Source organism: Aotus nancymaae, unplaced genomic scaffold, assembly GCF_030222135.1.
Source record: "Aotus nancymaae isolate 86718 unplaced genomic scaffold, 86718_ANA_hifiasm-v0.15.2.pri h1tg000012l, whole genome shotgun sequence".
NCBI classification, from domain to species: Eukaryota; Metazoa; Chordata; class Mammalia; order Primates; family Aotidae; genus Aotus; species Aotus nancymaae.
In genome coordinates this window covers 49,527,492-49,541,504 of record NW_026988423.1, presented here as the reverse complement: position 1 = coordinate 49,541,504, position 14,013 = coordinate 49,527,492, and the positions used below count along the sequence as shown (strand labels likewise).

At 49.3% G+C, this 14,013-nt stretch overlaps 1 protein-coding gene across 6 annotated transcripts in view; it reads left to right on the top strand.

The window, feature by feature from the left end:
- The window catches only part of CUX1 (cut like homeobox 1), a 465,449-nt gene that overhangs the window by 325,888 nt on the left and 125,548 nt on the right, over positions 1-14,013 (top strand). For all 6 annotated transcript variants that reach the window (XM_064375707.1, XM_064375706.1, XM_064375705.1 and 3 more), the window contains exon 9: positions 13,650-13,698. In XM_064375707.1, coding sequence (XP_064231777.1) covers positions 13,650-13,698 — 49 coding nt within the window. The remainder of the gene's footprint in view (positions 1-13,649; positions 13,699-14,013) is intronic.

Below are 14,013 nucleotides of genomic sequence, written 5' to 3'. Positions count from 1 at the left end.
TCAGGAGTTCAAGACCAGCCTGGCTAGCGTGGTGAAACCCTGTCTCTACTAAAAAATAATAATAATACAAAAATTAGCCAGGCGTGGTGGCACATGCCTGTACTCCCAGCTACTCAGGAGGCTGAGGCAGGAGAATCACTTGAACCCAGGAGGCGGAGGTTGCAGTGAGCCGAGATTGCACCACTGCACTCCAGCCTGGGCGACAGAGTGAGACTCCATCTCAGGAAATACTGGTTGCCCAAATATGCAACTTTATTTATTTAATAAATAAATATTTGGTCAACCAGTATTTCATGAGTACCTGCTGTGTTCTCTGGAACTATGGCAGTGGATAAGCGAGTAATCAATATATAAACAAGACACTTTAAGACAGCATAAATGCAACAGAAACAAAATGAATGGACAATGGAGACTGGGGCTGTGGAGAGGCCTCTCAGAGGTGGGCCAGTAGGGTAGAGACCGGGAATGGCTTCCTAGGCCTAAAGGTAGGACAAGCATGATAGTTCCAAGGAACAGAACAAGGCTACAGAGGCTGGGCATGGTGGCTCACGGCTGTGATCCTAACACTTTGGGAGGCTGAAGTGGGAGGATCACCTGAGGTCAGGAGTTCAAGACCAGCCTGGTCAACGTGGTGAAACCCTGTTTCTACTAAACATATAAAAATTAGCCGGGTGTGGTGGCACACACCTGTAATCCCAGCTATTCAGGAGACTGAGGCAGGAGAATCACTTGAACCTGGGAGGCGGATGTTGCAGTGAGCTGAGATTGCGCCCCTGAACTCCAGCCTAGGTAACAGACTGAGACTCCGTCTCACAAAAAAAAAAAAAAAGGAGTAAAGAAACTGTGATAATGTTTGTTGATTGAGCTGCAGAAGGAAATTGACATGGAATAGGTGTTACTGACAGATGACAGATTGTAAAACACAAGCCTACTAGAAGTAAAGGATCCCTAAATCCCAGAACAGTGGCTCTGATGAGGAAGCAGTTTTGCACCCAGGCCCCTTTGTTCAGAAGAATAGATATTGTTTGGAAGGTGGAAATAAAGCTGGAGAAGGAGCCAAGGTGTTGATAGAAAGCAGTTCTTTGATCACCCACTGACGTTCTGCTTCCTGCAGAGCCTGGGCCCACAGAAGGCTGAGGGCATCCTGGCCCATTAGACATGGGGGTCTAACTGAGAGAGAAGAAGCCAAAAAGAAATGCATGGACCCCTCTTGGGTGTCTGCTCAAAGGAAAAGAAAGCGTTATATTAAAAGGATATCCACACTTGCATGTTTATCACAGCACTGTTCGCAAGAGCAAAGATAAGGAATCAGCCTAAGTATCCATCAGTGGGTGATTGGATAAAGAAAATGTGGGCCAGGTCCATGGCTTGCGCCTGTAATCCCAGCTCTTCAGAAGGTTGAGGCCAGAGAATCAGTGGAGCCCAGGCATTTCAAGACCAGCCTGGGCAACATAGTGAGATCCCCATTTCTACAAAAGGTACGAAGATTAGCCAGGTGTGGTGGCCCCAGAAGCTGAGGCAGGAGGATCATTTGAGTCCAGGAGCCAGCGGATGCAGTGAGCTGTGATTGTGCCACTGCATTCCAGCCTGGGCGACAGTGAGACTCTGTCTCTAAGAAATGAATTAATAAGTAAAAAATACTTCTTATGACTTCACTCAACCAAAGTAAGACAGAAGAAACTAAAGGCCAATCTTATATATAAATGTGTATGAAAAAAATACTAAACATCGAGTAATACCAAAAGACAGTTGCAGGTAAAAAAAAAAAAAAAAAAGAAAGAAAAAATACTAAATGAAATATGAGCAAATAGAATCGTGGAGCACATTAAATGAGGAATACACTACAACCAAACGGAGCAAGTAACTGTTAGGGTGATTGACCGTTTTAGCAGGCCAGATGAGAAAAGCCACTTCATTAGCTCTGTAAATGCTTAAAAGATACCTAATGGGGCCGGGAGCGGTGGTTCATGCCTGTAATCCCAGCACTTTGGGAGGCAGAGGCGGGCGGATCACAAGGTCAGGAGTTCGAGACCAGCCTGGCCAATATGGTGAAACCTTGTCTCTACCAAAAATACAAAAATTAGCCAGGCGTGGTGGCGTGTGCCTGTAATCCAAGCTACTTGGGAGGCCAGGAGGCAGAGGTTGCAGTAAGCCAAGATTGTGCCACTGCACTTCAGCCTGGGTAACAGAGTGAGACTCTATCTCAAAAAAAGAAAAAGGTATCTAATGACGTCAATATCTGTCTTTTGGCAGCCACGGTGGCTCATGCCTGTAATCCCAGCACTTTGGGAGGCCAAGGCGGGTAGATCACCTGAGGTCAGGAGTTCAAGACCAGCCTGGCCAACACGGCGAAACCTTTTCTGTACTAAAAATACAAAAATTAGCCGGGCATGGTGGTGCACACCTGTAGTCCCAGCTACTCAGGAGGCTGAAGCACAGGAATTGCTAGAACCCCAGAGGCAGAGGTTCCAGTGAGCTGCGATTCCACCAGTGCACTCCAGCCTAGACAACAGAGCGGGACTCCGTATCAAAAAAAAAAAGAAATGCCCATCTTTTATTATAAAGTCTTAATAAAATAGGAATATAGTTGGATATTTCATTTAAAAATGTATATATATAAAACTATGTATGTGTTACATATATAACTTCATATTAATGGATGTATTATATAATATATAAAAAGCCAGAATTCAGCCACATGGCTTCATGGTGAGCCATTAGATCTGGTACCCATGTATCAGTCAGACTCCAAACCAGGATTCTTGTGTATTTAATATACTTCTGGGAGCACTGGTCAGTTCAGTTGTCCAAGAAAAAGAAATATGAAGGTTTTGGATTTGGGGGGAACAGGTGATGCTTGGTCACGTGAGTAAGTTCTTCAGTGGTGATGTGTGGGATTTAGGTGCGCCCGTCACCCGAGCAGTATCCACTGCACCCAATGCGTAGTCTTGTTCTCCTCACCCCCTCCCACCCTTCCCCGAGTCCCCAAAGTCCATGTGTCACTCTTATGCCTTTGCATCCTCATAGCTTAGCTCCCACTTATGTGTGACAACATACGATGTTGCGTTTTCCATTTCTGAGTGACTTCACTTAGAATAGTCGCCAGTTCCATCCAGGTTCCTGTGAATGCCATTAATTCATTTAGGGCTGAGTAGTATTCTATCGAGAAATAAGAAGTATCAAAAGGGAACGTGAAGAGACTCTGCCGTCCTTATTTGCAGACGTGGTCACGGGATGCCGTGCAACCCCAAGAGAGCCGTTGAAAAGTTGTTACAAAATCAAACAGGCTTCTGTTCCCCTGTGGCCTATCTCTCTAGACAACTATACCTCCCTCTGCCCCAGAGTCCCCTGCTCAGTATATCTGTCCTCATCCTCCAGGGTGCAGACTGGATGTCCCTCCTCCGGGAGGCTGTTCCTCCTGGTGTCTGCAGAGGCCCTCATGCCGCTTTCTGGAGTGTCACTGTGCTGAATCGCTGGTGGCTGCCCTCTCCTTGCACCTGCCACTGGGTAGACAGGAAAGGAGTCCTTGCCCACCCACCCATTCCCGGCGTATCCCTGCTGAGCTCGTAGGGTGTGCAGGGCATACTCCTGCTTGCTAGCGAGAAGCCAGTGCCAGCGCCACTGCGCCGTTCCCCACTCGGCCCCTGGGACATTTGTTTCCCTTGGACGTGGTTCAGGGTAGGTGCCCTGTGGGCGTTATTGATGGGAGAGCGCCCTCTCTCAGTCTGAGCTGGGCCCATAGCCATCAGGGTGATGTGCCTTTGCTGGAGTCATCTTGCCTTGGCTTGCATGAGACTGCAGACCAGCCCTTCCTCTCCGGAAGATCAGGCATTTGTGCTCTGATCAGCTTTTCCTATAGGCTTGTCCCCACCCCTTGCCCAACTCCTTGAGCCCCCAAGTTAAGGGGATTCCAGACCCAGAGCCAAGGGACTTTCCTCAGAGCCTGGCCCTATCTCCTCCGCTTCACTGACCTGGACTTTCTGGGTGAGGTCCAGTGAGCCCCACCTCTGTCCGTTTCCTCTACCCTTTGCGCTAAGGAAGCCTCACCTGGGGTGTAGGTTGTCATGAAAAATGACCCCCTTAAGGACAGAGGAGGTCATCACATGCAGCCCTGGGGTGGAAGCGGAGAGTTCACTTGATCAGACCTAACCGGAGCTTTTTTATGAAGTCAGGAAGAATTAATCTGTACATATTTCTCCTTTCAGTGCCAAATAATTTTATGGTCTGGTATTGAGACTATTGGTGTTTCTTTTCTCTTTATTTTTATTTTTATTTTTTTTAAAAAAAGACAGAGTTTCACCATGTTGGTCAGGCTGGTCTTGAACTCCCGACCTCAGGTGATCCGCCCGCCTTGGCCTCCAAAGTGCTTGGATTACAGGCTGAGCCACCACGCCCGGCCTCTTTTCTCTTTTTCTGAGACAGAGTCTCACTCTGGTGCCCAGGCTGGAGTGCAGCGGCATGATCTCGGCTCACTGCAACCTCCGCCTCCCAGATTCAAGTGATTCTCCTGCCTCAGCCTCCCGAGTAGCTGGGATTACAGGTGCACACCACCACACTTGTATTTTTAGTAGAGACGGGGTTTCATCTTGTCGGCCAGGCTGGTTTCAAACTACTGGCCTCAAGTGATCCACCTGCCTCAGCCTCCCAAAGTGCTGGGATTATAGGCATGAGCCCCTACACCAGGCTGAGACTATTGGCTTTTGCATCAAGTCTAAGATACACTGGTCTTTGAAGGCTGTTCTGTATGTTTTTCCAACTGCCTTGTAGATATACTTTGTTTTAACAGCTCCTGATGTCGGCGTGCTTATTTGGGTATTGAAATACGCGCCCACCCTGTGCCCTGGTGCCACACGTCAGCCCCCAGGAGGCTTGCGTGAAAGTAAATACTAGAGTTTCTGGTGTGGATATAATTTCCCTCCCATCGACCTTGACCGTGTCCTTTTCAGTTCCTCATAAAAACTGTGTGTTAGCCCAGAGAATACCCTGAAATGATGTGTAGGGAACTGATTGAATGAGCTGCATATTCTAGGACAAACTGAAATTATTCACTGTTTGAGGTCAGAGCCGAGCATAATGCGAGGCAGGTCCATAGATCAGTGGAAGCTGTTTTGTCAGCTCATAAAAAGGTGAGAGAACTAAATTTTTATAATAAATCATTTTGCTGAGCAAACAATATGTGCAGTTATTACGGACTTCGGAAAATAAGTGATTTTGGACCAGTGTCAGCCTGCAGACACTGATGTGGTGAGTGGAGCCTTCAGCATGAAGAGAATAAAAAGGTCTTTGTCGTACCGTTGACACTCACATCATGAAAGCACATGCCAGTTCACTCATTACTGCACTTGCAAGATTACATTTGCAGTTGTGGTATTAACCCCTGGGCATTTTCATATTACTTATTGAGGATAGTTTGTCAGGCAGGATTAATTCAGTCAGGGGAGGCAGCAGTTTAGAAAGTGGATGATCATGCCGGGCGCGGTGGCTCAAGCCTGTAATCCCAGCACTTTGGGAGGCCGAGGCGGGTGGATCACGAGGTCAAGAGATCGAGACCATCCTGGTCGACATGGTGAAACCCCGTCTCTACTAATACAAAAAATTAGCTGGGCATGGTGGCGCGTGCCTGTAGTCCCAGCTACTCAGGAGGCTGAGGCAGGAGAATTGCCTGAACCCAGGAAGCGGAGATTGCGGTGAGCCGAGATTGCGCCATTGCGCTCCAGCCTGGGTATCAAGAGCGAAACTCCGTCTCGAAAAAAAAAAAAAAAAAAAAAAAAAAAAAAAGAAAGTGGATGATCACGACTGGGGTGGGGCCGGGTGCTGTGGCTCACGTCTGTAATCCCAGCACTTTGAGAGGCTGAGGTGGGCGGATCACCTGAGGTTAGGAGTTTGAGAATACCCTGGCCAACATGATGAAACCCTGTCTCTACTAAAAATACAAAAGTTAGCCTGGTGTGGTGGCAGGTGCCTGTAATCCCAGCTACTCGGGAGGCTGAGGCAGGAGCGTCACTTGCACCGAGGAGGTGGAGGTTGTGAGGAGCCAGGATTGTGCTATTCCACTCCGGCCTGAACAACAAGAGCAAAACTGTCTCAAAATAAAATAAAATAAAAATACAAAAATTAGCTGTGATTATGTGCGCCTGTAATCCCAGCTACTTGGGAGGCTGAGGCAGGAGAATTGCTTGAACCGTGAAGGCAGAGGTTACAGTGAGCCAAGATTGTGCCACTGTACTCCAGCGTGGGCAACAAAGCAAGACTGTCTCAAAAAAAAGAAAAGAAAAGAAAAGAAAAAACTGGATAGGAGATGCCCCAAAGCAAGACCCACCTCCTTGGTCTGCAAACGCCGATGGCCACACTTCACATCTTCCAAAGCCCTGATCGCATTTACTTAGCTAGTTGTATTTTTCTTTCAGCTTTTGAAAATGAATACCTCCTTAGAAAAATTAATAACAGGCCAGGCACAGTGTCTCATGCCTGTAATCTCAGCACTCTGGGAGGCCAAGGCAGGAGGATCGCTTCAGGCCAGGAGTTCAAGACCAGCCTGGGCAACACAGCAAGATCAACATTGTCTCTACAAGAAAAAAGGAGAAAAAATTAGCTAGGTGTGGTAGTGCATGCCTATGGTCCTAGCTACTTGAGAGGCCAGGGCAGGAGGATTGCTTGAGTTCAGGATTTAAGACCAGCTTGGGCAACACTCTAAGACCCCTATCTCCAAAAAACAAATTTTTCTTTTAGATTAGCTGGGCTTGGTGGTGCACACCTGTAGTCCCAGCTACTTGACAGACTGGGGCAGGAGGACCACTTGGGCTCGGGACAGGAGTTGAAGGCTGTAGTGAGCTGTGATCACACCACTGCACTCCAGCCTGGGGGACAGAATCAGACCCTGTATCAAAAATAAAAAAAGGATTATCAGAAAAATGAGTAAGAAACACGTGGACTTTTTTTTTTTTTTTTTTTGAGACAGGGTCTCACTTTGTCACCTAGGTTGGAGTGTAGTGGCACCATCTTGGCTCACTGTAGCCTCAATCTCCCAGGATCAAGCAATCCTCCTGCCTCAGCCCCCCAAGTAGCTGGGACTACAGGCATGCACCACCATGCCCTCCTAATTTTTGCATTTTTAGTAGAGACGGGGTTTCACCATGTTGGCCAGGCTGGTCTCCAACTCCTGAGTTCAAGTGATCCACCCGCCTTGACCTCCCAAAGTGCTGGGATTACAGGCATGAGCCACCACGCCCGGCTGACTTTTAAAATAATAATCAGAACTTTTCCTCGCCAACTGCATCCCTGGTTCCTCCCATCGTCTCCTCCTTTGGTTTCTGGTCCCTTCCGTGAATGGGGACAGCAGACCCTTCAGGCCCGACTGTCACCACAATCCCTGGTATGTAATAGGCCTGCCCTACAAATGGCAGAGTGTGGTGTCGTCATTGTCATTTGAAAGCTTGGGGAAAAGAGAGTTGCTCTCGTCGTGAAAGGTAAGTGTAGTTCTTGTTATCACATTCAGTATTTTGGTTCGTTTGGCAGTTGCTTAGTAACCAAAGCACAGTTGACCAGGAGATGGAAAACTTGAAATTCACTTCCAGGGATTGCCTCAGACTGCCAAGTTTGCACCTTCCCGCGTCAGTGTGACTAATTTTTTATAAGTGACATGAAATCTTGTGGGAATGAGGCATGGCTTTCTGGGTATTGAGTGTCCTGATGAAAATCCAAAGCCATGCACTTGTCTGAGAAGACATCCAGAGAGTGTGCACTTTCCAGGAGGTGCCCAAGCCCCACCCAGGCCCCATAAACCTGGCAGGAACTGGATGCCGCTTCGCAACCCGCGCAGACCCCAGCCCTGCCAAGCCGACCTCTGTGTAAAGCTGGGCCCCTGTAACCTCACTGTTCTCCATGCCTGGGCCTTTGGCCACTTGCAACAGCCAGGCCAAAAGTGAGGAGTGGGTGAAAGCAGCCAGGGGTGGCCCGGCACCACCAGGCAGCCAAGCCTCCAGCTTCTCAGCTCCACACTCACGGTCAGAGGGTTGCACCCAGGGAGACGGCATCCTTGTCTTCCTGCTGCTCCTGGAAGATTCAAGGCTCAGCTCCCTGGGCAGAGGGTTTTCCTGGTTGACAAGCAGCAGAAGAGAGGCGTCCATCAGGGAGGGACCTCGGGAACTGGGGCCGTGCCCTTCCCTTCCTTCCTGTCTTCAGCAAAAGGGTGTTGAATGCCTACCATGTGTTTTTCTTCTTCAGTTCATCTTGAGAGACACAGCAGGCTTCTCTGTTCTCCTACCATGTGAATTGCCAGAAAGAGCAGCTGGCACCCCCGGGGGGACCCAAGGACACAGGCAGAAACAGCTGGGCCCCAGAGGAGAGCACCCCTTCTGAAAGACAGACCCAGACCCCCAACGGTGGGTGTGATGTGAGGCAGGACAACTGGGCCACAAAGACAGAGTCAGCACACAAAAGGCACTCAGGGAAACAGAGGAAGATGTTGGCCATGTGAAGCGGAGCCAACAGGTGACTTTCAAACGGACCGAGTAACAGCTGTAAAAAATGGAATGACTTAGGAGCAAAGAAGAAAGGACACATTGCTGGCCGGGTCTAGTGGCTCACGCCTGGAATCCCAGCACTTTGGGAGGCTGAGGCGGGAGAATTGCTTGAGCTCAGAAGTTTGAGACCAGCCTGGCAACATAGCAAGACTCCGTCTCTATGAGCAAAAATTTTTAAGTAAATAAATAAAAGAATAAACACAAGCCTGGAAAATAAAGATGAAGATATTTCCCAGAAAGCAACTGAAGAGATCTAGATATAGAAGTTAGAAAGAAAAGAAAATTAGACATCGATTCAGGAGATCCAACATCCGCCTGATAGGAATTCTAGAAAGAAGAAGCAGAAAATAGACTCCAGGCACAGCGGCTCACGCCTGTAATCCCAACACCTTGGGAAGCTGAGGTGGGAGGATCGCTTGAGCCCAGGAGTTCGAGACCAGCCTAGGCAACATGGCAAAACCTCATCTGTACAAAAAAAAAATATATAGAAAAATTAGCCAGGTATGGTGGCATGCACCTGTAGTTCTAGCTGTTAGGGAGGCCGAAGTGGGAGGATCACTTGAGCCCAGGAGGTGGAGGCTGCAGTGAGCCGTGATCATACCACTGTACTCCAGCCTGGGTGCAGAGCAAGAACCTGTCTCCAAAAAAAAAAAGAAAAATACATAAATTGTTAAAGACAAGTTAGATCAAGTTAACCTTGATCTAGAAGGCAGCAGGAAAGGATAAAGAAATAGCAAAACTTAAAAGTTGAATGACATGGAGGACCAAGGTAGCTCTGCCAACAATATGCAAATAATAGCAGCCTCAAACAGAGCAGAAGTATTCAAATGAAAACAAATTAGCCAGAATTAAAGAAAGATGAGCGGGCTTATATAGGGCCACACTGGAGCCATTAGGAAAAGTCCTCACCTTAGACCCATATTCAGTGTGTCTTTACTCACCAGCCCGACCAGTCCCCAGCCACCTCCCAAGTTCTGCTACCAGCTCTGCTGGTGCATTCAGAGGATTTAGGCAATTGTCAAATCCCTGCATATCTTGTTGTGGGTACTCAGCAGCTATGTGTTTTCATCATCATCTTTTAAATCTACAACATTGGTGAGATACGCAGGACCTGTATCTGCATCTCTGTGTGCCCGTTCCAGCACCAGGAAACTTTTAGGTGTCTGAAATGCTCGTGGAATGAGTGAGTGAATGAATGATGCCGATAGCCAGGGCAGTTTTGACCTGCGCATGTGGACATTAGAATTCACGAGAAGTAACTGACTAACTGATTGAAGCACAAAACTGTGTTTAAAACTTGTGATTTGGGACGGGCACAGTGGCTCATGTCTATAGTCTCAGAACTTCGGGAGGCCGAAGCGGGTGGATGGCTTAAGCCCAGGAGTTCAAGACCAGCCTGGGCAACATGGTGAAACCCTTTCTCTACCATATATATATATATATGTATAAACTCAAAAATTAGCTGGGTGTGGTGGTGTATGCCCTAGTCCCGGCTATTCCACAGGCTGAAGTAGGAGGACTTCATGAGCCCAGGAGGCAGAGGCCGCAGTGAGCCAAGGTCACGCCACTGCACTCTAGCCTGGGTGACAGAGTGAGACCCTGTCTCAAAAAGAAAAAAAAAAAGCTTTGCAATTTGCCTTATGAAAAGTTTGCAGCCTTTTACTTAGTGTCTGAAGGAGTTTCCCCTCTGAATTCTTCATCCACAGGGTATCAAGGTAGCAGCTTTCTGCGGTGACTGGTGATTATCCTTTTCGGATGTGTTTTAAGACCCTTAACACTTTCGATTTTTTGAAATTACCATTTGCAGTAGTAGACTAGCTTTGCACAGCAATTTTTCCATTAGATCTTGGAGGTTTCACTTTGAGAGAATACAGTGGGATGTTTCATCATTTAAGCAGCCTGGTCCTTCCCCCACTCCCTGCACCCAGCGCTATATTACAGAGGCCCAGTTTGGGTATTTATCTTACAGAGACACTGCATTCTTCATGAAATCGACCTAAAAATAGCTTCATTTAACTAGGCCACTTGACAGGCTTTTTCAGACTTTTTCTCAGACCAGTCTGAAAGCCGGATATTATTTCAAACAGATACAATGAACATTGAACCCGATCACAAGGCATCTGTTCCCTATTCAGGCTGCTGGGAGTTGGTAAGACTGCCTCAAATCACTGCATGCAGTTAAAGGCTGCAAAAGCCTCAGGTCGCAAAAATTCCCCAGTCCCCGGGGCCTAGAGACAGGTTTTCCACCTCTCAGCATTCAGGGTGTACCTTAGCCCATTTTCTGTTGCTACAACAGAATACCTGAGGCTGGGTGATTTTTTTTTTTTGAGACAGAGTTTCGCTCTTGTTACCCAGGCTGGAGTGCAATGGCGCGATGTCAGCTCACCGCAACCTCTGCCTCCTGGGTTCAGGCAATTGTCCTGCCTCAGCCTCCTGAGTAGCTGGGATTACAGGCACGTGCCACCATGGAGGCTAGACTCTGTCTTCATGGAGAAGGGGGTCCGAACTCACCGGGAAGGGGAGGCAGAGGATGGAAGGCCCCGAGCCCGCTACTGCCAGCGGACGTAGGGAGGCTGGGTGATTTATACAGAAAAGAGGTTACTTTGGAAGGCCGAGGTGGGCGGATCACAAGGTCAAGAGATCGAGACCATCCTGGCCAACATGGTGAAACCCCATCTCTACTAAAAATAAAAAAATGAGTTGGGCGTGGTGGTGCATGCCTGTAGTCCCAGCTACTCGGGAGGCTGAGGCAGGAGAATTGCTTGAACCCAAAAGGCAGAGGTTGCAGTGAGCCAAGACTGTGCCATTGCACTCTAGCCTGGTGACAGAGTGAGACTCCATCTCAAAAAAAAAAAAAAAGAAAAAGAAAAGGAAAGAGGCTTATTTGGCTCACAGTTCTGCAGGCTGGGAAGTTCAAGGGCATGGCCCTGGCTCCTGGCGAGGGCTTCCATGCTGCGTCATAACATGGCAGAGAGGGTCAAAGGGGAGGTGGATGCATGCCAAGAGGGAAAACCCAGGGAGGTTCCTGGCTTTATGATAGCCTACTCTCAAGGGAACTAATCCAGTTCCTCCAGTCTGGTCAGAGCAAGAGAGTGTTCACTGCCAGGAGAATGGCACCAAGCCATTCATGAGGGGATCTGGCCCCATGACCCAGACATCTCCCTCTGGGCCCCACCTCCCAGTGTCCCCACATTGGGGAGGAAATTTCAGTACCAGTTTTGCTGGAGACAGACCCTAGCAGGGTGCGTGGGTGCTGTCACTTGTGCCTGCCTTCTTGGGACCACGAAGCAGGTTTCTGAAGGACACAGTTCTCATTGTCAGGCCTGTCTGGTGCCCTGGGCCGTCCCCAGGAGTAGACTTGCCCATCGCTGACAGGATGGGCCTCGTCCAGGACTCTGGCATCCAATCGGACACACAGCCCTGTGAATACAGGACAAATTCTAGGGATATAGGGCAAAAGGGACCTATGTCCCAGCATTCGGAGAGAGCTCACAGTGTGGGCACCAAATGAAAACCCAAGCCTGCACGCTAGGAATAGGGACTGTGCCACTCCCTGAGACGGAGCTGCTGGGAGGGTCTGGGAAGGGCAGAGGGGGTGGAAGCAGGAGATGGGGTTCCCTGGGAGGAGAAGGCATTCAGGCAGGCAGCGCAAGCCTAGGGCTAGCAGAAGGCCTGGCGCTTCGGGGTCCCCCATGTGGTGGGAGTTGTTGGAGCACAGGGCCCTGAGAATGAGTGACGGGCAAGGCCAAGATGAGGAAGGAGCCTTGGGGAGGGTGGGATTGCATCCTGGAGGCATCAGAGTGCAGGTGCTTGTGGACTCGGAGCCACAGCACGAGAGCCCTCAACCCAACCAGGTCCCTGTGGCTGTAACAGTGGCCCCACGGCCCTTGGGCATGCTGAAACCTTCCTTGGGCCACAGAGGGTCCCAGCCTGTGGCCTTCTAACAGAGACCATCCTCAGAGCCTCCTTGCAGACACTGGGGAGGTAGTCTGCCCAGGTGTCCTGCTCTAACCTCACACAGGCTTTTGGAGTTGGCCAGGCCCTTCTCAAAAGGACTCCAGGCTGGACGCAGTGACTCATGCCTGTAATCCCAGCACTTTGGGAGGCCGAGGCAGGTGGATCATCTGTGGTGAGGAGTTTGAGACCAGCCTGGCCAACATGGCGAAACCCCAGCTCTACTAAAAATACAAAAATTAGCTGGGCGTGGTGGTACCCACCTGTAATCCCAGCTACTCGGGAGGCTGAGGCAGGAGAATTGCTTGAACCCGGGAGGCAGAGGTTGCAGTGAGCTGAGATCGCGCCATTGCACTCCAGCCTGGGCAACAGAGTGAGACTCTGTCTGAAAACAAAAAACAAACAAAAAAAGCACTCTCCACATTCCTCTCTCATGATGCTCTATGTTGCATTCGTGTATTTGCCTTCAGATTACTCAAGAAGTACTTTCAAAACAAAACCAGAAAAGACAGAACCTGGACAATTGCTTTTACGAGCGGGCTGGGCCATAGCAATGAAGTCAGGCAGTCTGCACCGCAGCCTGTGCAGTCCCCAGCCTGCATCTCCATCGTCACCCGCCCTCCTCACCTCCAGCTGGCCGCCTTCCCCTGGTTTCCTCATTCCTGGCAAGACTTGCACTGCCAAGTGCCTTTTCCTAAAGTAGCCTTTCCGCAGCTCCTCTTCTCACCCCCAGCCTGGCAAAACTTCTACTCACCCTTCAAAACCCCACTTTCCCATCACCTCCTCTGCAGCCTTCCTTGATTCCTTCCCACAAAGAGAATTCTTCTCTCCCTCCTCTGTTTTTTTTTTTCAGAGCACTCTGCTCAGAGCTCTTTTTGAACCATTGGCAAAACACGCTGTATTTTATCTTTTTATGGTTATGTCTCCCTGATGAGATTGGGACCCCATCAAACACGGCAGCCCGTGTGCACCAGACATGCGATTATCAAGAGAGAGCATGACGGCAGCAAAGCATGTCTCTTCCCCCAGTGCAAGCCCACCCCTCTCTGGACAGCAGTGACTCGTGGGTCTGCACAGCCTTTCCCGAGCCCTGAGCTAGGAATCTGTCCCCTCAGTCACCCCCTGAGCCGGTCTCCTTGTGACTAACCTGCTCTCTCCCTCTCACCCTCCTAGGGCCGACGAGATTGAAATGATCATGACGGACCTTGAAAGGGCAAACCAGGTAGGACCCTGAACGCTTTCAGTCCCAAACCCCACAATAGCGAGCCCCTTCCTGGCATCTCGGAAGCTGCGTCACCCAAAGTTACAAGGCCGGTTATCCTTGCATTTTTTGCTGACAGCTTTCCACGTCGATGCTCTTTCTGATGTCGTGAGAAGTAGGAAAAGACATAAAAGTCCCAGGCACTGTTTCCTTGGCAAAGTCTTTGATGTGGTTCCAGCATCTCAGACATCCCATGGTGAATATCCCCTTCAAAGTGGCAACTGTCTCCTTTTCCTAACTCCATCTCTTAAATACCCATCTGGATAGCTGTGGCAT